Genomic DNA, 26815 nt, shown 5'->3' on the forward strand with positions numbered 1-26815 from the left:
TACCATGGGCAGGTGGGAATTTATAGCCAAGGGCCAGGGGGGGGGCCAGGGACTGGAAGATGGCTAAGAGGAAGCAGCAGGGGTCAGGGGGCTTCTGGCTAGCCTACCTAACAGGATTCTTGCTGGAGGCAGCAGGCAGGGTAATCAGACATCATCTGCAGGTGATGGTGGCTGAGAAACCCAATCAGGTATGGAGAGTGACCACTCGTGGAGGCTGAGGGATTCTGGCTAAACTGAGCAGAGTGCTTATAAAACTGGATAATGTAACAATGAACACTGAAGTCCGAAAGTCAAAGCCTCATTTGAAAAAGCACAGAGGAGCCTGATCCAAGTTTGGTCAGGGAGAGACTCGTTGTCAATCCTTCTCTTGTCCAAGGAAAGGAGCGACATTCTTCTTTGAACAATAGAGGTCCATCTTCTCACTTAGTTGCCTTTTGCTCAATAAAGATCAGCTGCACCATCTATTTGGACTTAGTAGTAGTGAGTATGTGCTGGATGGTGTGAGCATTCAGACATGTAATGAGAATTTCTATAAAAAATAAAAGGGGAAAAAAAGTTAATGGTTGGAAACCCAGTCTCTGAGTCTAGAGATCAGCCAGTTAAGATTTCTAGATATTGGGCTTGAGGATGGGACTGGCAATGCAATGAATTCCTCCGTCTTCAGTTTGAAGACCATGTCTTTGGTGATGGTACTGGTACTGGTGGTGATGGTATCTCATGATGTTTCTGAGCAGCAGGCATGAAGATGATTTCTTTTTTTTTTCCTTCAAGATTTTATTTATTTATTCATGAGAGACACACAGAGAGAGGCAGAGACATAGGCAGAGGGAGAAGCAGGCTCCATGCAGAGAGCCAGATGTGGGACTCAATCCCAGGACCCCAGGATCACGCCCTGAGGCAAAGGCAGATGCTCAACCACTGAGCCACTCAGGTGTCCCAGTGTAAAGGTGATTTATTTGAAGTTTATGTCAACTCCTCAAGCTTTAGCTTGCAGGGCTTCAGGAGGAGGGCAGTAATAGTTTTTAATGATGCCAAGTCAGGAGGGTGGGAGGAAAACTGATAGAATCAGTGTGGAGACTTGTAGCTAGATATAGGGGGAAACTTAGAAGAACTGAGAATTTGGTAATGAGAAGCAAAACGTGTGCGACGGAGCCCACAAGGGTGCACTGTAGCTCTCCATGGAAACAAACACATTCACCTGCTCTTGGTTCTTGTTTACAAAATAAACCTGGTCTTGTAGGATTTGGCTTGATAATTCACATAAGTGTAGCAAGAATGGTAATGGACCACATGAGCAGTTTTAGGTTCACTTTGGTAGAACTTTTCATAAGGAATCTCAGATTAGATTTTTAAAACCCTCTCAAGGCTAGGAAGCCAAGCCAGAAACTCTCCAGATTTCACTTGCAGTACCTATAGATTTGGATGAATTCCTCTCTTCTGGAATCTCCCAAAAAACCCAAGGTTCCTGGGCCTGCCAAGAACTGACTTTTGTTAATCACCTATAAGACTGAAAACACTATAAGCCAGGTCCTAGGCTGATTTTTTAAAAGAAGACTTTATAAGCATTGGCTTCATAAATTTAACCCTGGTTCCATAGAACTGTCTGGTCCTGATCCTCTGCATCGTTCTGAAATATGACATTCACCCAAAGCCTTGGTTATTTAACTAATGTTGTCCAACTTTAACCAATTATGTCCTGTTACAACAGATTTTTAATCAACTTAGGCAAGTAATTATATTGCCATAGATAAGAATATTCAAGAAGAGTTACCAAATTCTTAAGGGGTCAGTTAGGGAAAAAAGATAAATGTTTGATTTCTGTTTACAAAAGTATCATCTACCAAACTGTTTTAAGTTATAGTTTAACTGAAAGGGATTCCTTATGTGTGGAAAATAGAACTCTAGGGGCATCTGGATGGCTCAGTTGGTTGAGCGTCTGCCTTTGGCTCAGGTTATGATTCTCGGGTCCCGGTATATGTATCAAGTCTCACATCAGGCTCCCCACTGGAAACCTGCTTTTCCCTCTATGTCTCTGCCTCTCTCTGTGTCTCTCATGAATAAATAATAAAACCTTAATTAAAAAGAAAATAGAACTCTAAGGAGCTAGTAATATTCCAGAATAGACATAATCAAGCTTAATAGTTAATTCCTGTTCTACTTGATCCTGGGTTAGGAGCTCAATGAACCTGATGGCTTCTAAAGATCTGATGAGAAAATTTGGCAAGAAAATTTTGTTCATTTGGCAAGAAAATTTTGTTTCTGTGACACATAACAAGAATAATAATCAGGATTTTGATTGATGGCATTATGTCAGGACATACCATAGATAACAAAAGTATTGACAAACTTTTATAAACATTACACAATTTAAGGAGCACCTGAGTGGTTCAGTCAGTTAAGTGCCTTCAGCTCAGGTCCTGAACTTGGGGGTCCTGGGACTGAGCCCAAATTCAGGGCTCCCTGCCCAGTGAGGAGCCTGCTTCTCCCTCTGCCCCTCCCCCTGCTTATGTTTTCTCTTTCTCAAATATATAAAACTAAAAAAAAATTACACAATTTGTGAAATATTTACATTAATAATATTTATCCATACAAATATAACCCAGGAAGGTTAAAACTTCTATTTGACCACTGTTATACAATTTAACAAATAAAATAAACCTAATTACTTGAACATCTGTTTGTCTACAAGGTGAAAGAACAAAGCCTTTGAGATTTTCCAGGAACTCTCTAGGAAATCCCAGAGTTAGTCTGAGATAAAAAAAACCTCATTTGGGATTTGACTTGGGGAAGAAAAAAATGTCAAAAATGTAAAAACCTTAGTTCTTTTCAACATGAAAAATCTTGGTTCTCTTAAATAATCGAAGACATGATAAAGGTTAGTATATGGCACAGGAAATTATTCTGATAAGATCTTGGTGTCCTAGGCAGATTACTTTTGAGTAATCTTTTTCTTCTAAAGAAAGAAACCTCTTAAAATTTCTTAATAAGAGCAGACCGATAATCTAAGAAAACTTTGTCATCCTCACAGAGAGAAGACCAAATTCAAGTTTTGCCCCAGTGTACTTTTGTTATTAAGGCTTTTTTTTAAACCTTAAAATAAATCCATTCAGATCTTATTCAGCTTGACTACACTAGATAAGGTCTATTTTCTGCAAACCTTTTACAATTTTCTTATATTCATTCAGGTATTTGTCTATTTTTCTATATTTTGCTCTATTCATTCTGGAATAAACATTTTTTAAAAATAAAATAACTCTCTTTTTTCCACAACAAAAACACATCTTTCATACTTCATACCTTTCTTTGTCAAAAAATATCTACTTTTCTTGCATACTGCTTGTGTATAGTTGTTTTTCTTCACCCTTATTATTTCTAGTAGTTTTAACTATTCATATTGATTATAATTTTTAACTATTTGTAAACTTCCTTTTATTTTTTAATTTTTTAAAATTATTTATGATAGTCACACACACACACACACACACACAGAGAGAGAGAGAGAGAGAGACAGGCTTCATGCACCGGGAGTCTGACGTGGGATTCGATCCCAGGTCTCCAGGATCACTCCCTGGGCCAAAGGCAGGCGCCAAACCGCTGCATCACCCAGGGATCCCTATAAACTTCCTTTTATAAAACTGGTTAGTAGACAGTAGTGACCTGTAACATACCAGCAGTTCTGTATGAACAGATTAGCAAATTTTATGAATAGAAACATGTTTCTTGGGGTGCCTGGGTGGCTCAGCAGTTGATTGAGGGTGTGTGATCCCAGGATCTGGGATTGAGTCCCATGTCGGGCTCCTTCCTTGGAGGGAGCCTGCTTCTCCCTCTGTCTGTGTCTCTGCCTCTCTCTGTGTCTCTCATTAATAAATAAAGACAATCTTTAAAACAAAGAAACATGTTTCTTTAGAGGCAGTTTTTCTCTTTATTAATATACCCAAACACATCTAGCTGTCCTGTACCTTATAAAAACAAAGTGCCAAAGGTATGTAGGTTTGCGATGATCTGTTTAGCTAATGCAGTTGAAAGGGTCCAGAATATGCCACCCCAAAATAGGCCAGTTTGGTATAAGGATTATTTTGAGCTGAAGGTGATTGAGAAACAGCTGGCACAAGTAGAACTCTCTGATCTAACCCTTTCTGCCCAAAAGCAGGACATGAATTTCCATTTGTAAAACTGTTCCCTCTCCCATAGTAAGACTGGAGACTGCAGAGGTGATTCTGCATAACCAACCTTCCTAAACAACCCTAATTTCCCAGACAATTCTTGGCCACCTCCTTACAATTTACAGCCCCTAAAAGCCCAAATCCCCTCTTTCCTTTATTTAGTCACTTTTCTATAATTCATCACCTTTATTAAAATAGTATATAAAGTGCCAGAGTCTAACAGCTTCTTTGGGGTTTTCACTTCTTTAATGTGAAGTCCCTGTGCACGTAAAATAAAACTTTTTTTCTACGAATCTGTCTTTTGTTAGTTTAATTTGCAGGACTTGGGTACAGAACCTAAGAGCATAAGGTGAAAAGTTTCTCCTCCCCTATACAGTAAAGTGCTAATTCTATCCAAAAGGGGCCATTTTAGGAGGCACCTGGTTGGCTCAGTCAGTTAAGTGTCTGACTTTGGCTCAGGTCATGATCCCAGGGTCCTGGGATTGAGCCCCACATTGGGCTCCCTACTCAACAAGGAGCCTACTTCTCCCTCTTCCTCTTCCTTTGCTTCTCTCCCTGTTCTTGTTTTCTCTCAAATAAAGTTATTTTAAAATAAAATAACTCTCTTTTTTCCACAACAAAAACACATCTTTCGTACTTCATACCTTTCCTTGTCAAAAAATATCTACTTTTCTTGCATACTGCTTGTGTACAGTTGTTTTTCTTCACCCTTATTATTTCTAGTAGTTTTCTTTTTTTTTAAGATTTATTTATTTATTCATTCAGAGAGAGCAAAGAGAGAGGCAGAGACACAGGCAGAGGGAGAAGCAGGCTCCATGCAGGAAGCCCGACGTGGGACTCGATCCTGGGTCTCCAGAATCACACCCCCGGCTGCAGGCAGTGCTGAACTGCTGCACCACCGGGGCTGCCCTATTTCTAGTAGTTTTAACTATTCACATTGATTATAATTTTTAACTATTTGTAACCTTCCTTTTATAGATAAAACTGGTTAGTAGACAGTAGTGACCTGTGACACACCAGCAGTTCTGTATGAACAGATTAGCAAATTTTATGAATAGAAACATGTTTCTTGGGGTGCCTGGGTGGCTTAGCAGATGACTGAGGGTGTGATCCCAGGATCTGGGATTGAGTCCCACAAACAGTTTGTCTGTCTCTCTTTTCTTTCTTTCTTTCTTTCTTTCTTTCTTTCTTTCTTTCTTTCTTTCTTTCTTTCTTTCTTTCTTTCTTTCTTCTCTCTCTCTCTCTCTCTCTTCTCTCTCTCTTTCTTTCTTTCTTTCTTTCTTTCTTTCTTTCTTTCTTTCTTCTTTTTTCTTAATAGAGAAGGGGTGCCTGTGTGGCTCAGTTGGTTAAGTGTCTGCCTTCAGCTCAGGTCATGATCCCAGGGTCCTGGGGTCAAGCCCCATGTCAGGCTCCCTGCTCAGTGGGGAGCCTGCTTCTCCCTCTGCCCCTCCCCCCTGCTTGTGCTCTCTGTCAAATAAATTTTTAAAACTTAATGAAAAGACAGAGAGAGAGAGAGGGCACTGTAGGGACTGGCTACAGATGGAGACATGCTGGGGTCAGGCATGGCCCGAGAGTGGGATCCTGCCTGGTTCCTGCCCCTCAGATTCACATGTCCACGCCCATGCTGGAACACACAGAGCTGGACCCAAATGTAGATGCACCCAGCTACAAACTTAGATGGTAACCAGGTATGAGCAGACAAGGGTGGGGAATCATGTATATACACTCGGAGATAGACCAGGTACATGTGCATGCATGTGGCCCTGAGGGCTGTGTGGCTGGGTACCACACTGGGTTCCCACAGGCTGTCCTGCCTCTCCTCCATTGTCCTAGAATTGACTGTGTCCAGGTTCTGGGCCTCTGTCACACTCTCTGTCCCAGGCTGAGTTAGGCACCCTCCTAGTCACCCTTCTGGTCACTTGCCAGGTCTGGCCATCCCCACTAGGGCCAGCAAAAAGAGCTAAGAGGTTCAGGAAGTCCCCAGGAGGGAGACTGTGGCCCCAAAGCATAAGTCCCCCCAATTTGACCCTCTGTTCATCCATCCTTTCCCCCATGTGAGCCAAGCAGCAGCTCTGCATCTGACAGGCAGTGAGCAGAGCTCACTGGCCCAGGCAGCCAAGCAAAGTGTGCTGGATGCAAAATACATGGATCAGCTCTAGGACATGGCCTGGCTCCTGCTGCTCATCACATGGGGCTCATTGAATGCTGCTGGCCCTGAGAGAGGATCAGGTGTGGTGGACTGCCCTGGGTGAGGGAGGATCTCATCACCTACCTGCCCACCACTCACTCATTAGGCTCAGATTGGCACCTACTGAAGTCCCAGACATGGAAAGAAATGGCCCCTGAGGGGGTTATGGGAGTGACAGCACATGAAGGCGGCCCCTAACCCAGTCCTAGTAAGTCAGGGAAGGTCTTTAGAGGAAATGCCCTTCCAGCTGCACCTGGTGGGTAAGTGGGATTTCATCAGAGGGAATTGTCTCAGAGTTGCCCAGAGGCCAGGATGGACTTGGATACACCCCTGGGACCTGAGTCAGGTGGGCATCTATACTTTAGCCAGAAAGCAGTGGGAGCCATGGAAGGCAGAAGCTCCTGCCTAAGGTATGACTGGTGGGTATGTGTCAGGGATAGGAATATGACTGCCATTGCTGTGCTGTACCCTCTAGCTAAGATGTCAGTGCAGACAGGTATGTTTTTGCCTCCCTGAGGTAGCTCCCATTCCTCTTCCTAGTCAGAAGCCATGTGCTTTCTGTGAGAATTAAGCCACATTTGCCTTTAAATGCTTTAAATGGTATACAGTAGGAATTTAGATATGCAAAAATAAAATCCACTTAAAAAAAATCTCCACTTGAAATGAATTCCCGGCTTAAGTTTCCTTTCCATTATATAGCAGAAATTACCCTGGTCAATTCAGGACAAGCCCAGGCAAGTGTAGATTGGCTTAGTTAAGTCCCCATAAGGCCAGACACAAATTACAAATAAGAGGTTTAGCTCTCCTTGTTAAAAATAAGGGAAGAGACTTCTCCCACTCCCTTTCTTTTCAGAATGCCTTTCTCTGTCCTTTTCAATGTATGTAAATCTTTATAATGACTAAATAAACCATTAGTACTCTGGTCAGTCTCACAATTCAGGAATGTTTCCTTAGGTACCTGGGAACAGTCTTTTTGAAATGCAAGGGGCGCCTGGGTGGCTCAGTCAGTTAAGTATCTGACTCTTGGTTTCAGCTCAGGTCATGATCTCAGGGTCATGGGATTGAGCCTCTCATTGGGTTCTAAGCACATCACGAGAGTCTGTATGAGATGCTCTCTTTCCCTTTCCTTCAGCCCCTCCTCCCGCTTGCACTTTAAATAAATAAACAAACAAAATCTTTAAAAAAAGAAAAAAGAAATGCTAATATTGAGGCACCTAACTGGCAACTTTTGATCTCAGGGTCATGAATTCGAGCCCCATGTTGGGCATGGAGACTACTTTTTAAAAAATGTAAACATCAAGGTAGTTAGTGCATCATATTCTGGGGTAGGGCAGGCAAAACTTTACTTCTACTCATCTGGAATTTTCAGCTAGGACCCTAACAAAACAAAAGCAAACAGTTTCTTAGGTTAAGAAGAACCAAAACCAACAGCGGGGGAAACCTAAACAAAGAGTAACTCAAAGTGATGGTTTAGAACTCTGACTTATGAATAAGCTTCAATAAAGAACAGTTTGTAGGGGGTGCCTGAGTGGCTCAGTTGGTTGAGTGTCCACCTCTTGATTTCCACTCAGGGTTGTGGGATTGAACCTTGCCTTAGGTTCTTCACTCAGCATGGCGTCTCCTTGAGATTCTCTCCCTCTCCTGCCTCTCCCTCTGCTTGAGCACTCACTCTCTCTCTCTACATAGAATCTTTAAAAAGAAAAGAATAATCAATTTGTGGAGAAATGACAGGAGGAAGGAAGGTAGTTTTAAGCTTCCAAGGGCAACAAGCTGGGAAGGTAAATGTACAAGGGGGAAGCTAATGGAGTGAGTTATGCTTGCAGATTCCTCTGGTGCTGTCCCTGGGCTGATACGGGTTTCTTCTCAGTAAAGGGAGAATTTATGTCCTGCCTTTAGGCAGAAAGGGGGAAGGATAGAGACAGCTTTTCCTGCATTTGTTGCTTCTTAATTGCCTTCAGCTCAACATCATTTTTATGTCAAAAAACATATTTTTGGGTGACATTGATTTCCTTCACTGATTTAATGCTTATTCAATAATAAAACTGTTTTTTTTTAAGATTTTATTTATTCACTCATGAGAAACACAGAGAGAAAGAGAGAGAGGCAGAGACACAGGCAGAGGGAGAAACAGGCTCCATGCAGGATGCCCGATGTGGGACTCGATCCCGGGTCTCCAGGATCATACCCTGGGCTGAAGGTGGCGCTAAACCACTGAGTTGTTTTTTCTTTTTCTCCTACTTTTGTGGAGAGGTTTTCCTTGTTGGAAGAAGATTTTGTTATTTATTCTATTTCTCACACCTCCCCTTCTCCGAGGCACCCCTTGGTTCTCGGGAGGAACTCACCCCTTCACCCTCTGCCCACATCCACTAGCTCATGCAGGCCCTGAGTATGGCTCTGGGCTCCAGAGGTCTACTCTTTTGCAAGCTCAATGTCACTTCCACTCCTCTAAGGGCTCTCTACCCACACTAGAGATCCTGTGCAGTCCTTGGGGTCCCCTTCATGCTGTAGGTGACTAGAAAGTACCACCCCAAAATGTACCTCTTGGGCATTAGGATAATTTTTTTTAAAGATTTATTTATTTATTTATTTGTGTGTGTGTGTGTCTGAGAGAGATAATGAATCTCAAGCAGACTGCCCTCAGAGTGCAGAGCCCAACTCAGGGCTCTATCCCAGAACCCTGAGATCATGACCTGAACCAAAATCAAGAGTTGGACGTTCAAATGACTGAGTCACCCAGGTGACTGGCAATTTTGAGCTGATTATTTTGAGAAACAGCAGACACAGGAGAAACTCTGGAAACAGAGTAGAAGTTTCCCTTTTGTAAGAGAAATTTACATTTATAAATGAACTCTCCATTTATAAAGGTGTCTCCATCTCTGCACCAGAAAGAGAAAGGCTTTCAATCAAAAGAAACTCTTATTAATGGAGAAAGCACTTAAATCTGCAGAACAAGGGTGCCTGGGTGGCTCAGATGGTTAAGCATCTGCCTTCAGCTCAGTTTGACACTGGGATTGAGTCCCATGTTGGGCTCTCTGCTCAGTGGAAAGCCTGCTTCTCCCTCTCCCTATGCTGCTCCCCTTGCTTGTGTGCGCTCTCTCTCTCTGTCAAATAAATAAATAAACAAATCTGCAGAACAAACCTCACTCTTGTTCTCTATACTTTGCTAGGTCATCTCCCATAACTGAGCTCCCCTACTCCTTTCTTTCGTCTGTAGCTGAAGGTGGTATTTAAGCCTGAATTCTTTTTTTTTTTTTCTTTCAGATTTTATTTACCTATTCATGAGAGATATAGGCAGAGGGAGAGGCAGGCTCCCTGTTGGGGAGCCTGATGTGGGACTCCATCCCAGGACCCCAGGATCACGACCTGAGCCAAAGGCAGACATTCAACCACTGAGCCACCAGGTGCCCCTTAAGCCCAAATTCTAAGCCATCTGGGGGAGTTACTCATCTTTCCTTAGGTATTTCCTTTTTTTTTTTTTTTTTAATTTTTATTTATTTGTGACAGTCACAGAGAGAGAGAGAGAATGAGGCAGAGACACAGGCAGAGGGAGAAGCAGGCTCCATGCACCGGGAGCCTGACGTGGGATTCGATCCCGGGTCTCCAGGATCGCGCCCTGGGCCAAAGGCAGGCGCCAAACCGCTGCGCCACCCAGGGATCCCCCTTAGGTATTTCCTAATGTAAACATGAGGTATGCATGTTAATAAAATTCTGATGGTTTTTCTCTTGTTAATCTGTCTTGTTACAAGGTTCCCTTACTTAGAAGGGTAGGAGGAAAACGACTTTTTCCTCCTGGCTGGCTCCCTCTAAGGGTTTTAGGCCAAAGCAATGATGGTCCCCTCCTTCACAACACACCCTAGTCTCTAACCTTCCTATGCTCCTCTCCCCAACTCTTCCTCCTTTCCTAACTCAGATAATTTATCTCTCCTTCATAGCAAGAATAAGCTTCTTTTATTTCTCTTTGCAATTCTGCTATAACAATGCACTTTGAGGACAAGAGCCAGAGGCCTAACCTGGGTGCAGTGTTTGATGTGGTAAGAACAAAACAAGAAAAGGATACTGACTGGTGGGGTGGGTGATGGGCTCACGTCTGTTAATTCATTCCCTAAAATCTGATGCCTGCTGGTTCCAAGGACTGAGTGCTGGGAGGGACTCACTGAGGGGACACTTAGAACTGGAAGACAGGACAGGGAGATTTAGGGAAGTGAGCAAAGTCCAAAGCTTGGGGATGAGCAAGGAATTCCACTATTGAAACATGGTCCTGTTGACTGTTCGCCTGAACTTGCCAGGCCAGCCCAACCTTAGTATTCACTTCCTGTGGTCCCTTAAGGATTTGTATAGTTACTGTAAATATGTGTTACAATTTTAGAGTCTGAGAAAATGTCACCAACCAGAAATATTTTCAATAGCCCAAGAAATAGCCCAAGATGGGAAAAAAATTCTTTTTGCAGATACCTTTTGGAAAGAGAAATTGGAATCCAGCTACTAAGTCTAGAGGACTGTCCTTTGCAAGTGCCATGTGTTAACATTTAGGAGCAAGTCAGGCAGCAATCCATAGTCCAGAACAGAGTGACAGATTGGAAATCGGGTAGAGCATGGACCAGCGGGGTCATCCTTGAGGACAAGAGGAGAAGACAAGGGATGCCTGGGTGGCTCAGTGTTTGAGCATCCGCCTTTGGCTCAGGTCATGATCCCGGTGTCCTGGGATCGAGTCCCACACCCGGCTTCCCATGGGGACCCTGATTCTCCCTCTATGTCTTTGCCTCTCTCTGTGTGTCTCTCATGAATAAATAAAATCTTTTAAAAAGAGAGAGAGAGAGAGAGAGAGAAAAGACAAGGCAGGAAGAGCTGGACTCTGGGAGGATAATTTGAGGCTAGTGCCAGCCCAGCTGGAAGCCCCATGGACTCTCAGTGTCTGCAAGAGGGTTAGTCTGGGTTGGCTGAGTAGAGAGGAATTTGTACTTGGGAGGCTGATGGGCCTGTTTGGTGGGGGTTGATTGCATCATAGGTAGGAATGCAGGAAGGGACCCTCATCTCAGTCTCTTGTGTCTTTTCAGGTAATCATTTAGTTACAAACTGAGAGAGACTGGGGGCTTGAGTCCTTTGAACCAGTGTACTGGGTACTGACATCACAGGTCTGACATTAATGTCCCTGGGTCAATCTGGGGGTGCTGGCCCTCGCAGTTCTTGAGGCTCAATGAGCCTGAGGCACGAAAGGCATGCTTTTGCCTGGCTGGTACACTGGGGCCATTGTTTCCAGTAGATGAAAACCGTGCCAGCTGGAAGAGGTCCATTCAATCCCAATGTTTACACATCAGGAGCCGAGGGCCAGAGTGACAGGAAGTGACTTGCCCACATCACAGAACAAGCTGGTAGCAGAGCCAGGGCTTGCCTGTGGGACTTCAGCTCTCCACTCTGGGTCAAGATAATTTTCAGTGTGGCTGTCCCTAATGGACACATAGGTTGCTTCTGCCCTTTGGGTATTGTGAACAATGCTCTGATGAACATGATGTACAAATATCCCTTCAAGGACGTGCTTTCAGTTCTTTGGGGGTACATACCCAGAAGTGGAATTGCTGGATCATCTGGTAGTTCTATTTTTTTTTTTTAATTTTTTGAGGATCTTCCATTGGTTTCCAGGGCAGTTGCACCATTTTACACAGTTGCCAACAGCATACAAGGGTTCAAGTTTCTCCACATCCTCACCAACACTTTTAATTCTCTCTTTTTTACAGTAGCCATCCTAAGGGCGAAAGGTTCCCTCTTTATAAGAACATCAGTCATTTTGGATTAGGACCCACCCTAATGACCTTATCTCCACACGGTTGTCTATCTGCAAAGATTGTATTTCCAAATAGAGTAGCATTCTGAGGTACTGAGGGTTAGGTCTTCAACATAAAGTTTTGAGGAGACACAAGTCAGCCTCTGATACCCCTACCTGGTGTCTACCTTTTAGTCCATCTATCTGTATATCTTTCTGTACTGACTTAAATAGTGCCCCAAAGATCCATGTCCACTCAGAACTTAGGAATGAGACCTTTTTTGAGAATAGTCTTTGCAAATGCAATTAAGGACCAAAATGAGACCATGTGCATTATGTTGGTGCCTAAAACCAAGGACAGAATCCTTGTAGGAGAATAAAGAAGGGTACACAGAGAAGGTGATATGGAGATGGAGTTACAGATTGGAATGCTACAGCTACAAGCCAAGGAACACAGAGGCAAGGAAGGCTTCTTCTCTAGACCCTTCAGAGGGAACGTGTCCCTGCCAGTACCTTCATTTTGGACTTCCGCCCTCCAGAACTGTGAGAGGATACGTTTTTGTTGTATTAAGACACCAAAACGGCGTGGCAGTCGCAGCAAACTAGTAATAGACTGTCTCTTCATCCATGGCATCTACCTATCCGTCACCCATCTGCATGTGGCATGGAGTGAAGAGCTGGCCCAGATCCTCTCTCACAGGCTCTCTACTTTCTCCAGAGTTAGTTCTGGCAACCGTGCGCCCGCGCCCTTGGGACGTCTACACTCGGCCGCGGTAACCAACGGGCTACGTCGCGGGAGATGGGTCCAGGGGCTGAGGGCCCTGACGGGCGGGGAAACCCGAGGGTGGCGGAGCAGCGTGAGGGGTGACGGGAGGCTGGGGGCGTCAGGGCCTGGGGAGGGCGCTCGCGGGGGGCCCGGGGAACTGACCCGGAGGAGGCAGGAGGAGGAAGCCACTTGCCGGGTCCCCGGGAAACGCCAAGAGGCTGCCCGCGCACAAAAGCGGGTCCTGGGTTCAACACACCAGCGTGGTTGCACTTGCTTTTCTAGAAGACGCAATGTGAGCTCTCTTCAACTAAGACACACTGGGGCTTTGGGCACGCAGCCCATTCATTCATAAGCTGGGCACTGTCTGTATTTCTTTTTTAAAGATTTGATTTATTCATTCGTGAGAGACACAGGCAGAGGGAGGAGCAGGCTCCATGCAGGGAGCCTGACGTGGGACTCGATCCCGGGTCTCCAGGATCACGCCCTGGGCCGAAGGTGGCGCTAAACCGCTGAGCCACCAGGGATCCCCTGTATTTCTTTTAATGTGAAAATACTACCTCATTATTGTTACATAGTTCGAAAAAGGTAGAGAGAGGTAAAAGTCACCTGTAATCAACCTCTCTCATCCTCAGAGAGTCACTGTAAACATTTCAGAATCCACCGTTTGAAACGTTTTTCTTAGGCACAGAATATGCACACAAGGGGATTAAACACCAGCATGAGGCAGCCCCGGCGGCTCAGCGGTTTAGCGCCGCCTTTCAGCCCAGGGTGTGATCCTGGAGACCCCGGATCGAGTCCCATATAAAGCTCCCTACATGGAGCCTGCTTTTTCCTCTGCCTGTATCTCTGCGTCTCTCATGAATGAATAAATAAATAAAATCTTTAAAAAAAAAAAACAACTACTAGCATGCTTTGTGTAACCTGCCTTTTTTTCACTCACTATACTATAGTCTATTTTCCATTTAATGTAGACTTACACATTCTACTTTTTATACATACATTTCTATATTCTTGTAGGTTTATTGTGTCATGACCAAAACATGAGTAAGATTTTGTAGTGATTAGACTAATTTAGGTAAAAAAAAAAAAAAAAAAAAAAAAGAAAGAAAGAAAACACATGGATGTTTTAAAAAATTCGAAAACACATGGATGTTTTAAAAAATTTGAAAACACAGGAATCTTTTACAAAAACTTTATATCATTTTAAAATATCTTCACTGTGGTCTATGTATACAATGGAATATTACTCAGCCATTAGAAACTACAAATACCCACCATTTGCTTCGATGTGGATGGAACTGGAAGGTATTATGCTGAGTGAAGTAAGTCAATCGGAGAAGGACAAACATTATATGGTCTCATTCATTTGGGGAATATAAAAAATAATGAAAGGGAATAAAGGGGAAAGGAGAGAAAATGAGTGAAAATATCAGTGAGGGTGACAAAACATGAGAGACACCTAACTCTGGGAAACGAACAAGGGGTAGTGGAAAGGGAGGTGGGTGGGGGGTTGGGGTGACTGGATGACAGGCACTGAGGGGGGCACTTGGTGAGATGAGCACTGGGTGTTATGCTATATGTTGGCAAATTGAACTCCAATAAAAAAAAAAAAAATCTTCACAGCTCCATCGTTCACCTTCTCCCAGTGATTTTTTATTTTATTTTTTTAAGCTTTTATTTAGGGACACCTGGGTGCCTCAGTGGTTGATCATGCCTTTGGCTCAGGGCATGATCCTGGAATCCCGGCATAGAATTCCGCATCAGGATCCTCACAGGGAGCCTGCTTCTCCCTCTGCCTATGTCTCTGCCTCTCTCTCTGTGTCTCTCATGAATAAATAAATAAAATATTTATTTTTAAATTTAATTATTTTTTAAATATTTTTAAATCTTGGGGATCCCTGGGTGGCTCAGCAGTTTCGCGCCTGCCTTTGGCCCAGGGCGCAATCCTGGAGTCCCGGGATCGAGTCCCACATCGGGCTCCCGGTGCATGGAGCCTGCTTCTCCCTCTGCCTGTGTCTCTGCCTCTCTCTCTATGTCTATCATAAATAAATAAAAATAAATCTTAAAAAAAAAGATTTTTAAATCTTTAAAATTTAAAAATCGAGCCCAATGCAGGGAGTCCAGAATCACACCCTGAGCAAAAGGCAGATGCTCAACCGCTGAGCCACCCAGGTGCCCTCTCCCAGCAATTATTTATGACTTTTAGCTTCATCATCTGCCATTCACTCTAGCAGCGGGAGTGCTGTGTGACCTCTTCAGGGCTTTCCTAACATCACCTGAGACAGGTCTCACAATGACTTCCTCACTTTGTAACCTCAATGAGATATTTTTATAGGCTCACCTGCCTTCACTGTCAAAGGAGTTCTGATTCTTTTCAGAGGAGAAGAGGGCAGTGTATCTAAATCTGGTCTGAAGAGTGGGGACCCAAATGTGTTTGTAGTGGCGGAGGCAGTTCATCTGAGTATGGGCTCACAGACTGGTGCTTATCGGAGCTGAGTTTAGGGACCTTTGGCAGTGACGTATGCACCTCTCTCTGCCCCTGAACATCCGCTCCCCTCTTTCTCCTTTTGGCTCTGTGCCCTAGGGCCACGCACTAACCCAGAAGGACTGAATCAAGGGGCTCCCTTGTTCTCTGGCTTCCGGTTGGTTTTGGCCAATGGGAGGCATCAGCAGGAAATGAGTTTCGAGAGAACTCAGCTCTCTCTTCCTGTGGTGTCCCACAGGGTTGACTTCATCCTCTCAACTGAAGACCACATTTTCTTATCAGACATCCTCTCCACATAGCTACTCCTTTCAAGTTTTGGTAACAAATCACTCCCTCCTCCTCACCCTTACCCAGAGGTGTGCTCCCTGTTGGACTAGCTCCAGGAACATTAACCACCCCTTGCAGTTTTCTCCAAACCCCGAAATTCTTTTGTTCCTTGATTAAGCTCTCCTCAATTACCCAACATGAGTATGCCATCAAATCCTGCTGGGGACACCTGGGTTGCTTAGTGGTTGAGTTTCTGCCTTTGGCTCAGGTCATGATCCTGGGGTCCTGGGATGAAGTCCTGCATCAGGCTCCTCACAGGGAGTCTGCTTCTCCCACTGCCTGTGTCTCTGCCTCTCTGTGTGTGTCTCTCATGAATAAATAAATAAAATCTTGAAAGAAAGAAAGAAAGAAAGAAAGAAAGAAAGAAAGAAAGAAAGAAAGAAAGAAAGAGCAAGAGAAATAAACACGTACGGACGGAAGGAAGGAGGCAGGATGAATTAAGGAAGTAAGGAATGCGGGGGAAGGAAGAAGAAAGAAAGAAAGAAAGAAAGAAAGAAAGAAAGAAAGAAAGAAAGAAAGAAAGAAAGAAAGAAAGAAAGAAAGAAAGAAAGAAAGAAAATCCTGCTGGGGATCCTGATACTGCAGGATTTAGGATGATTTTTAAAAAACTGATATTTTTGGGTACCTGGGTGGCTCAGTTGGTTAAGTCTGCCTTTGGCTCAGGTCATGATCTTGGGGTCCCAGGATCAAGCCCCACTGTGGGCTCCCTGCTTAGCGGGGACTCTGCTTCTCCCTCTTCCTCTGCCCTTCCCCCTGCTTGTGTGCGCTTTCCCTCACTCTCTCTCAAATAAATAAAATCCTTTAAAAAATAAAGATAAATATAGATTTTTAAAACTTTTTCTGTATTTTCCAAAATTCTCACGATGATCATTTTTGTTTTGTGTTTATGAGTTTTTTAAATGTCATCAAGAGGGAATCCCTGGATGGCTCAGCAGTTTAGTGCCTACTTTCGGCCCAGGGCGTGACCCCGGAGTCCCCTGCATCGGGCTCCTTGAATGGAGCCTGCTTCTCCCTCTGTCTATCTCTCATGAATAAATAAATAAAATCTTTAAAAAAAGATGTTATCAAGAAACATACAAATCTGTTTGTTGAGGGTCAACTTGAGCAACTAGTGCTCTAAGGGGAACATTTTTGGAAATACTGGCAAAAATCATGTCTAGAAGTTGCTCCCAAAATCTGTAACGCTTATCTCTGGGTAGTGGGGTATAAGTGTGGCTTCTTTTCCTATTCCTCCTATATAATATGCATTTTTACAATGAGTGTGTGTCATGTTTACAAAAAGATGAATCTTTAAAAATGAATTTCTGGGGAAATGTGCACATTTTACTGCTTGAATACAAAGGACAGTGCAGACACCTGGGTGGCTCTGCAGTTGAGTGTCTGCCTTTGACTCAGGGCCTCATCCTGGGGTCCAGGGGATCAATCCTAGGGTCTGGGGGACAAGTCCACATTGGGATCCCTGCATGGAGCCTGCTTCTCCCTCTGCCTATGTCTCTGCTTCTCTCTCTCTGCTGTCTCTCATGAATAAATAAATAAAATATTTAAACAAACAAACAAAAGGACAGTTAATCCTTTCTGTAAATGGCCAGAGAGTAAATGTTTTAATGTTTGCCAGCCAAGAGGCAAAATTGAGAATTAGGTAGGCATTCACATAATGAGAGAAAATAAATTTCCACAAAATTTTATTGACAGAATTCACAGCGTATTAATAATGATCAAGTGCATTTTTTTTTAATATGGGGCTGCTAATGAAAAGAATGGAATTCTTTTTTATTTTAGAAATAACATGTCACTTAATTAGGGCTCAAAGTTAATGTTTCCTATCATCCAAATTGCAACTGTTCATCTGTTAATACTGATCTGTAACAAGTTATTACCTATTGCCTCTTTGAAAACGTTTTCTAATAGTTACTAATACTGATATATTAATCCACAAGCATAGATTTAATTGAGCATATTCATTGTTATATAATTAGATTCTTCTCTTATTTGGCTTTTTAGTATGTCATTACACTGCAGATTAATCATTTCTAATTGAAGATTATGTGGAAGATTCTCAATTGCACGGATTTTGAAATATGGAAGCGTTCCTTCCACTTGCACTGATGTCTGACAAACTGCTGGAACTGTATGTAATTTGAGCTCAGAAAATATATCTGCTACAAATTTATGTAGGAATGACATCTTGCATATTTTATTTTTGACAGCACAGGAATTGTAAAAAGTAACTTGATACTACTTGTGAATCAAAATTTGTTAAAACAATTCCATCAGAGAATTAATTTCACATATAAACACCATTTTGTCTTGTTATTTTATGTTGACTTCATTAAGAAACAATATCAAGGGGCACCTGGGTGGCTCAGTCAGTTAAGCATCTGACTGTTGGTCTCAGCTCAGATTTTGACCTCTGGGTCATAGATTCAAGTCCTGCGTTGGGCTCCATGCAAGGCATAGAGCCTACTTAAAAAATAACAACAAAAGCTAACTTTCAAAGTCATTCGGTGTTTGATAAGAGTAGTTGAGGGCAGTTCTTGTTTAGAAAAACTTCAGGGATCCCTGGATGGCTCAGTAGTTTGCCCCTGCCTTTAGCCCAGGGTGTGATCCTGGGGTCCTGGGACTGAGTCCTGCATTGGGCTCCCTGCATGGAGCCTGCTTCTTTCTCTCATTCTATGTCTCTCATGAATAAATAAATAAAATATTTAAAAAAAAGAAAAAGAAAAATTTCAATCTCAGCCCCAAGCTCAAAAAGATTGCCAACTGCTAACAATGGTAGGATAAGTCAAGATGCTCAGTGTCTATTTCTGATGAAAATTTCCAGAATTGACGATTTTTAAGTCCATGAGAATGAACAAAGTTCACCATTGACGCTATGGATTCATGAATATATGACAGATTCAAATATTTTCTACAAAGTATCTGCCAGTGAATAATACAATGAATAACCCTAGGCTTTAAACACTTGAAATTTTCACAAGCTTTGTAAATTTGCCTTTCTAAGCCTTTTTCCACTCTGCATATATTTTTATTACCATCAGTGGTAACATATTAGCAGATTCCATGTCACGTTGTAGTGAATTAGTGTTTTCTCAGCTTCTTTTGAAATATTTTTGCCTGCAGTTGTCCCATGCAGACTATTCATAAAGTCTAATTCTTCAGTAATTGTAAACTCTGCATTGGCTCCCTGAATAAACAGCTACAACTGAGCAGTATTAAAACATTTACTGTTTCATCAAGCCAAGGAAAATCACTCAGAATCATGTGACTTGTTTTTAAATTGATTACTGATATTTCTGCCAATGTTTTCAAATCTTTGAGCAACTGTTTTTGCCAAAACACTAATAAGTTTTATTTTTTCTTTAAGTAATCTCTTCCTACACCCAATGGAGGGCTCAAACTCACAACCCTGAGATCAAATCAAGAGTCACATGCTCCTCTGACTGAGTCAGCCAGGTGCCCCCAATAAACACTAGTAGTCTTTTGTTTTTTAAGACTTTATTTATTTATTCATGAGAAACACAGAGAGAGAGAGAGGCAGAGACACAGGCAGAAGGAGAAGCAGGCCTCCTAGGGGGAGCCTGGGGAGCCCGCTGTGGGACTCAATCCCAGGACCCCAGGATCACGCCCCCGGCCAAAGGCAGGCGCCAAACCACTAAGCCACCCAGGGATCCCTCAACACTAATAGTCTTTTTTTTTTTTTTTTTTTTTTTTTATGATAGTCACACAGAGAGAGAGAGAGAGGCAGAGACACAGGCAGAGGGAGAAGCAGGCTCCATGCACCAGGAGCCCGACGTGGGATTCGATCCTGGGTCTCCAGGATCGTGCCCTGGGCCAAAGGCAGGCGCCAAACCGCTGCGCCACCCAGGGATCCCAACACTAATAGTCTTAAATACATTTTAGGTTTTGCAAGCCAAGAGGCAGACTTGTACATAGATTATGTAGGTATTTACTTCTTATGTACTTATTTTTTAATGATAAAAATAAAATTATTTTGGGGGAAGCTACCATGTTTCCTTGCTTGACAAGGGTAAATCCCACCTCTGTGGAATTCAGTTGTTAAAATGAATGGCCACCGGCAGCTGGGGTGGCTCAGCGGTTTAACACCGCCTCCAGCCCAGGGCCTGATCCTGGATATACGGGATGGAGTCCCACCTCCGGCTTCCTGCATGGAGCCTGCTTCTCCCTCTGCCTGTGTCTCTGCCTCTGTCTCTGTGTCTCTCATGACTAAATAAATGAAATCTTTAAAAAAAAAAAAATAAATGAATACTCTGGTTTCTCTTCAGATCGTATAAATCTTTCACCTTTTACTAAGGATTTCCATGGAGAGGAACAATTCTGAGTCTTAACTCAATTTTTTGAGACCCTATTTTAAACAGGGCTATCTATAAAGTATAAAGAAAGATGCCTGGGGGGATCCCTGGGTGGCTCAGCAGTTTGGCACCTGCCTTTGGCCCAAGGTGTGATCCTGGAGTCCCGGAATCAAGTCCCGCGTCAGGCTTCCTACATGGACCCTGCTTCTCCCTCTGTGTCTCTCCATCTCTGTGTGTGTCTACCACGAATAAATTCATAGAATCTTAAAAAAAGAAAAAGAATGGCCACTGCTACAGTTTACCCATGTCATCTGTATACAACCACCAATTAGCATGAATATCAGGGTGTCCAAATGACTTGATTTTCTTTTAATCCCACTAAGTCAGCAATCACCTCATACTATGCCAAAGCAGAAAAATCACCAAAAACAGGCCAATAAGTGTTCACTGTTAGAGGGCTTCTTGTTGATTTAATGGTGATATTTACATGGATTATAATTCTCTAGCTTGGAGTCTATTTGCTATAGCAAACAACTTCATGAGCTCCAACTCTCAAACTAGCGAATGTTTTCTAACTCGACACTTTTAAAAACTTATTTATTTATTCATGAGAGACACAGGGAGAGAGGCAGAAACATAGGCAGAAGGAGAAGCAGCCTCCCCCAGACTCCAGGATCACGACCTGAGCCAAAGGCTGACGTTCAACCACTGAGCCACCCAGGTGCCCCTAACTCACACTTTTAAAACAAACCCTTATCTGACCAGGAATACACACCTTTAAACACATGGCTTTAAAAATCATTGTTTGCACATTCTAAAATGTATTTTTTTCATCCTAACATTGTCATATGCTAAGACATAAAGAGAATTTCACTGTCACCGTGTGATTTTGCTAATACTTAGTGGTAGTAGCCCGCAAGTTTATAAAAAGTAACGTTGGAGCTTCAGTCATGGCCAGCCAGAAGACAGTTTTTCCTCCTTCACAGTGAAATAAGTCAGTGTTTTGGGAAGCACTGTCCAGTTGTATGCAACCACCCCCCTCTCACATTGCCGCTGGATAAGGAGCCTGAAATTTGATTGTATTTCATCAGAAGGACTTTCGCTAGTATGAAAAGACATCACTTCCTTTTCTCCTTGGTTAGCTGACACATGACAGGAAGGCTGGGGGCTCTTTGTGATACTCTGACGATCCTTTCCGGGAAACCCCTTCTGCGGGGATACTTTAGTGCATCACAAGGCTTGTCCAGTTTCCACACTTCATCAAGTTTTCCTTTATACGCCCATCTCATCAGCAGAGCTACCCTGGAGGTTTAGGATTCTTACTCCTACGGAGCTAGTGAGTGAGAAGTAAGGCCTCAAGCCAGGTCTTTGCGTGCTGTCTGGCTTTTCACGACCGAGACCGCCACTTGATAGGAGAAAGGAGGTGGGGAAAGACGCCTAAGTCTGGGCGTGGGCTGGGGGTGAGGCACGTGGACACACCTGACGACACACCTCAGCTCCTGTGCCATTCTGCGCAGGGCCAGCCCCACCTGGGAATGACGCCCCTCTGCCCCCGTCCATTCCTAGTTATATCAGCATCTTCACTGTAAGTCCGGCGCATTGCAAACTCCCAGTAAGCAGACCCCTGGCGCACGCAGCCGCGAGCAGCCGGCAGCCGGCAGCCGGCACTGCAGTTGCCCTTGGCACCAGCTCCGGGAGCCCGAGCGGCTGCGGCACGCGAGCTCCTCGGCGACGAGGCCCGGGCCGCAGCCGCTCCGCTCGGCGCACGGGAGGCGCGCGTCCGCGAGCCGGGCCACCGGGGCCCCAGGGCGGCGCTCCCGCGGCGCGCTCGGCGGCGGAGTCGGGGTGGGAGGAGCTCGGGCGGGGTGGAGCCTGGACGGCGGGAGCCGCCGAGCGGGGCTGGCGCCCTCGGAGCGGCGCGGCGGGGGTCTCCCGGGCGGAGGGGCTGCGGCGCGGGGACCCTCGGAGCCCCGGATTCTCGGACGAGATGGTGCGCTCCCCGGGAGAGGGCAGCGGGGCCACTCCCCCGGGCGGCCCCGGCGAGGCCCCCGGAGCCCCCACCCCCCCGGGGAAAAGGCGGGGGCAGTCAGGCCGCGCTGTCTCTTTAAGACCGTGTTCCAGCTAACACCGACGGTGAGTAACCTGGCCCCAGGTTCCAGGAGAAACCCCCGGGAGGGTAGGCGGTTAAGAGTTCGGATCGCAGGGCGTGGAATTTGGGGAAGTTTATGAATGGGGGGGGGGCACCCTGCTTTGAGACACAGCCCCTAGGTACCTTGTAAATTTTAACAGGGCTCCTGGAGCGAGCGGTGAGGCTAAGCGAGGCCAAGTTCCAAAGGGAGGAGAGTCCCCCACCTGGCTTCAGCGCCGCGCCGCGTAGTCCTTCATAATCTCGGTAAGCCCAGAAGTTTATGGGGGGAGTGCAAGAAGCCTCGTGGTGGGTGGGTAGGCAGAGAATCCGACTACCAACGGCTGTCAAGAGGCTTTGGGCACCTGGTCCTTCACGAACTTTCCTGGGCTGAGAGGTGGAGCCTTGCCTGCCTCTGCACCTGGCCCGTTGACGGGGCATGGAGCAGCCGCCTTAGGAGCTCAGAGAGCACAGCGGGAAGCAGCAGAGAGCAGGCTGGTGGCACTGTGCCTCCCTCTCGCCCACTGGGAGTTGCCCCACTGGGCATGAGGGAGGAGAGGCTGAGTGTTCTGATGACACAGGGTGAGCAGAATGAGGATTGTGAAGTCACAGAGGAAGTGGGATACTATAGCTGGGGCTTGGGCTGGCTGCCTGCAAGAGGAAAGGTGTTGCCTAGGCAGATCAGTGCTTTCTGCCTGGTGGAAGGGAGCCTCTGGGATCAGCAGGGCACACCTGGTGCTCACGGTGGACTGATGAGTCGGGTGAGGCCACCCTACCATGAGGGTCCCCCTCCCCATCTTACACAGAAATGAGAACAGTGCTGTGTGCATACTCTGGAAGCCTAAGTACCACCCACACCATGTGGAAGGAAAGCAGAAAGACTGAGTGGCACATCCTGCTGACCCCCTTTCTCCCACACCACCTCCTGAGCAGACCCTTGCTCTGTCCAAACCCAGCTCGGTGAGCTTTTGGTTTCTTCTGAGTAGTTAACTTCCAGGATTTGGGGTCCCAGGGCTCTGGGGAATACGCACTGGAGAACAGATGAATCCTGAAGATCACCACTGACTCCCAACTTCCTACTTCTCCAGATGCAGAAGCCTCCATGGCTTTGATAAGCCTTGTGTTCCTGGCAGTGATGTATGTTGTTCACCACCCCTTGATGGTCAGTGACCGGATGGACCTGGACACGCTAGCCAGAAGTCGGCAGCTGGAGAAGCGGATGAGCGAGGAGATGCGCCAGTTGGAGATAGAGTTTGAAGAGAGAAAGCGAGCAGCTGAGCAGAAGCAGAAGGCAGAGAACTTCTGGAGAGGAGATACATCCAGTGACCAGTTAGTGCTAGGGAAGAAAGACATGAGATGGCCGTTCCAGGCTGATGACCAGGAGGGGCCACTGGGCTGGATGCTGGGAAACCTGTGGAATGCTGGCCTCTTTTGCCTTTTTCTCGTCTTTGAGCTCCTGCGACAGAACATGCAGCATGAGCCAGCCTTTGATTCCAGCAGCGATGAGGAGGAGGAGGAAGTCCGTGTTGTGCCTGTCACCTCCTACAACTGGCTTACTGACTTCCCTTCGAGGGAGGCTCTGGAATCTTTTTACAAACACTATGTCCAGAATGTCACTCGTGATCTGCCCTGCACCTGTGAGTTTGTGGAGAGCTTTGTGGACGACCTGATTGAGGCCTGTCGGGTGCTCAGCCGCCGGGAGGCTCACCCACAGCTGGAGGACTGCCTGGGCATCGGGGCTGCCTTTGAGAAATGGGGAACCCTCCACGAGACCCAGAAATTTGATATTCTGGTGCCCATTGTTCCCCCACAGGGCACTATGTTTGTGCTGGAGATGAGGGATCCAGCCCTAGGCCGCCGCTGTGGCTGTGTGCTGGTGGAGTCGGAATGTGTGTGCAAGCGCGAGAAGCTTCTGGGGGATGTGCTGTGCCTGGTGCACCACCATAGGGATCACTCAGCCGTCTTGGGCAAGTGTAGCAGCTCCATCAAGGTGGCTCTCTGCACTGGCTCCCACCTGGACGTGTGCAAGACAGTACAGTGGTTCCGGAACATGGTGGGCAATGCCTGGGCCCTTGTGGCCCACAAATACGACTTTAAGCTCAGCCTCCCACCGTCTACCACCTCCTGCAAGCTCAGGCTGGACTACCGCTCAGGCCGCTTTCTCTCAATCCAATTGGTCCTGGGGGTGCAACGGGAAGACACCTTGGTCTATCTGGTGAGTCAGGCTCCTGACCATGAACAGCTAACCAGTGTGGATTGGCCTGAGTCCTTTGCAGCCTGTGAACACCTTTTCCTGAAGCTGGTAGGGCGTTTTGCTCCAGAGAACACCTGTCACCTCAAGTGCCTCCAGATCATCTTAAGTCTCCGGGACCTTCAGAGTTTACCCCAGGGAGCATCCCGTCCCATCCTCACCTCTTACCACTTCAAAACAGCCCTCATGCACCTGTTGCTGCGGCTGCCTCTAACAGACTGGCAGCACAGCATGCTCTCCCAGCGGCTCCAGGACATCCTCTGGTTCTTGGGCCGTGGCCTCCAGCAAAGGTCCCTCCATCATTTCCTCATCGGTAACACCTTCCTGCCCCTGACCATCCCGATCCCTAAGACATTTCGGAATGCTGAGCCTGTCAATCTCTTCCAACACCTGGTGCTAAACCCCACGGCACACTCACAGGCAGTGGAAGAATTCCACAGCCTTCTGACCCAAGTGAAAATGCTGCCCTGTGCCCCATTGCCTGGGGAACATTAATGTAAAGGCCATTAAAAAAGGGAAGAAGGTATTTCTGATTCCTCAGGCTGCCAAAGAGTTTATTTTTCAGACACATTAGTGGTATGTGTGACTTTCACCTTGTGAGGGGTGGAGGGGCTATGATAGATTAAGATACTTTAAGGAGTACCTGAAGTACTCATAAGGATGGGGTCCAACATACATGAGGATGTAGGATGTAATCCCAGGTGTGTCTTCTGAGGTTTCTTACTCCTGACTTTTAGCTGACCCAGGGAACGGATCTTATGGAAGGCTCTTGCAGCTAGAGTTGAGACCAGAGGGGGCCTGTGAGGTTGTGTTTTGTGTCAACACTGGAAGTAAAAGAGAACCAGAGAATACCTCCATTCCAGCTTATTTCTTTTTTTTTTTGTGAATGACTCTCAGCACATTCCTTGTAAACTGGTTTCCTTGTTGAATTGTTAGCTTAATTCACATCCAAGCTGATAGCAGTCCATTTTATCCTAAATACTATGAAGGTAACTTCTCGTATTTTAGGATCTAATTTTTCAGACCTCCTCTGTTTGAAGGTGTAGCCAAGATGTTTATTTTCCATTTTCTTAATTTAGCCCTATTTTTGTATAATATATAGCTGTTTTTATGCATCTGAAAGAAAACTCCACTACTACCCAAACAGTTGATTAGCCTTGATCCACAAATATTAAGTCCATGGTGATCTATTTCATAATTGAGATAATGTACTTACTAAAATTAATGAAATAGCTAGCATCTAACGAGCTTCTCCTGCCTGGAAGCAATCTTTGGGGGGTTGGTTTCTGAAATGAACAATTAGTTTCTAAAGGGAGCCACTTGTTTGTCCAATGAAAAGAAGGTTTAGCCACCCTGTGTAGCTGTGCTTTTTCTCAGTCTGTTAATGCCTTTGTGTTCTCTTTTCAAAGATGACAAAGGGATATTTTGAACTATGAGGTTTTGCAAATTGGGGTCATCTCAATTCAGGCCCGTTGCCAGGGTCGGACAGGAAGGGAACTGTGGAGCAGGCCAGCACTAACAGAGTTGTGACTCTGGAGATGTGATTGGTGGATTTTTCCCTTCTTTCAAAATCCTAGGCGGCATCCTGATGAGGAGGCTTAAGAAAAGTGATTATCGTTGTGGGTGTGGTTGTTTTGGAAATAACAATGCTGTTCCTGCCCTGCATGCCAGGAAGATCTGGAGAGGATAACCTGGCCCCAACATTTAACTCCATCACAGGGGGGTTTGGATGCTGGCCTTGTGGGCTTTGGTTGTATCCACTCCCTCTCCATCGCAAAAATAAATGACAAATTTATGTCCCAGGAGTTCATGCCAGTCAGTATTTGAGATTCCCACTGCACAGTAGCGGCTGTGTCCTGTGTTGTCTGCTATCTGCCATGTAGTGCTTTCAAGAAAGTTAAGATGCAGTGATGGTTGGTTTGATGCCAGTGGGATTTTGATATTTTGTAATCATCCATATTATTTTTGTTTAGAAAATAATTTGCTGGTGTTTTAGTTCCACATCAATAAAGGAAGCTATTTTGTGTGTCATTTGGAATCTATGTAATAACACACACAGAAGATCAGCATTCTCATGGGCCTGTTGCCAAGATATTCATGTTACCCTGATAGCTTCATCCAGTATGTCTTGGTATTTCTCAATGCACCTTGAACCAGTCTGCCCTGAGGTTTCCCAGTGGCATGGCCAGTAGCCAGGAAAGAATAATTCAGAATGTCAAGGAACATCTAAGCTATTCATTCTCATGGCTCACAAACCAAAATATCAGCCAATTTAAAAGATCTTGGTGGCTACACAAAAACAACAACAAAAAACCCAACAAAAAACAAACACATAAACTGTAGAAGAAATAAATCTGTAGAAAGGTAGTATGATGTTCTATCACTCTGGTTTCTAGTCTAGTAAGATAAAACAGGAGTGAGCAGAAGACTACAAAGGGAACA

The 26815-nt window shown here is 45.1% G+C and overlaps 2 protein-coding genes, 1 long non-coding RNA gene and 1 other non-coding gene across 6 annotated transcripts in view; 3 read left to right on the top strand and 1 right to left on the bottom strand.

Moving 5' to 3' along the window:
• Nucleotides 1-22707, bottom strand: LOC111090596. Its single transcript, XR_005372377.1, has 2 exons — nt 22270-22707; nt 1-529 (listed from the first exon to the last, which is right to left on the bottom strand). It is a non-coding gene; the product is annotated as an uncharacterized LOC111090596 (long non-coding RNA).
• Nucleotides 19951-20067, top strand: LOC119864051. Its single transcript, XR_005372839.1, has one exon. It is a non-coding gene; the product is annotated as a U5 spliceosomal RNA (small nuclear RNA).
• Nucleotides 21995-26411, top strand: ITPRIPL1 (ITPRIP like 1). Of its 3 annotated transcripts, XM_038561373.1 has the most exons (3): nt 22094-22130; nt 22287-22389; nt 23211-26411. In XM_038561373.1, the coding sequence occupies exon 3, from the start codon at nt 23225-23227 to the stop codon at nt 24866-24868; it is 1644 nt and encodes a 547-aa protein (XP_038417301.1). In that variant the 5' UTR covers nt 22094-22130; nt 22287-22389; nt 23211-23224; the 3' UTR covers nt 24869-26411. The 3 variants fall into 3 exon arrangements, with proteins under 3 accessions (XP_038417302.1, XP_038417301.1, XP_038417300.1); XM_038561374.1 differs by lacking the exon at nt 22287-22389 and having other exon boundaries at nt 21995-22130; XM_038561372.1 differs by lacking the exons at nt 22094-22130; nt 22287-22389 and adding an exon at nt 22478-22883.
• The window catches only part of NCAPH (non-SMC condensin I complex subunit H), a 43366-nt gene continuing 38648 nt past the window's right edge, over nt 22098-26815 (top strand). The window contains exons 1-2 of the mRNA XM_038561371.1: nt 22098-22130; nt 22287-22389. The gene's annotated coding sequence lies outside the window, so the exon portion shown is untranslated. The remainder of the gene's footprint in view (nt 22131-22286; nt 22390-26815) is intronic.

Source organism: Canis lupus, chromosome 17 (assembly GCF_011100685.1).
Source record: "Canis lupus familiaris isolate Mischka breed German Shepherd chromosome 17, alternate assembly UU_Cfam_GSD_1.0, whole genome shotgun sequence".
NCBI lineage: Eukaryota > Metazoa > Chordata > Mammalia > Carnivora > Canidae > Canis > Canis lupus.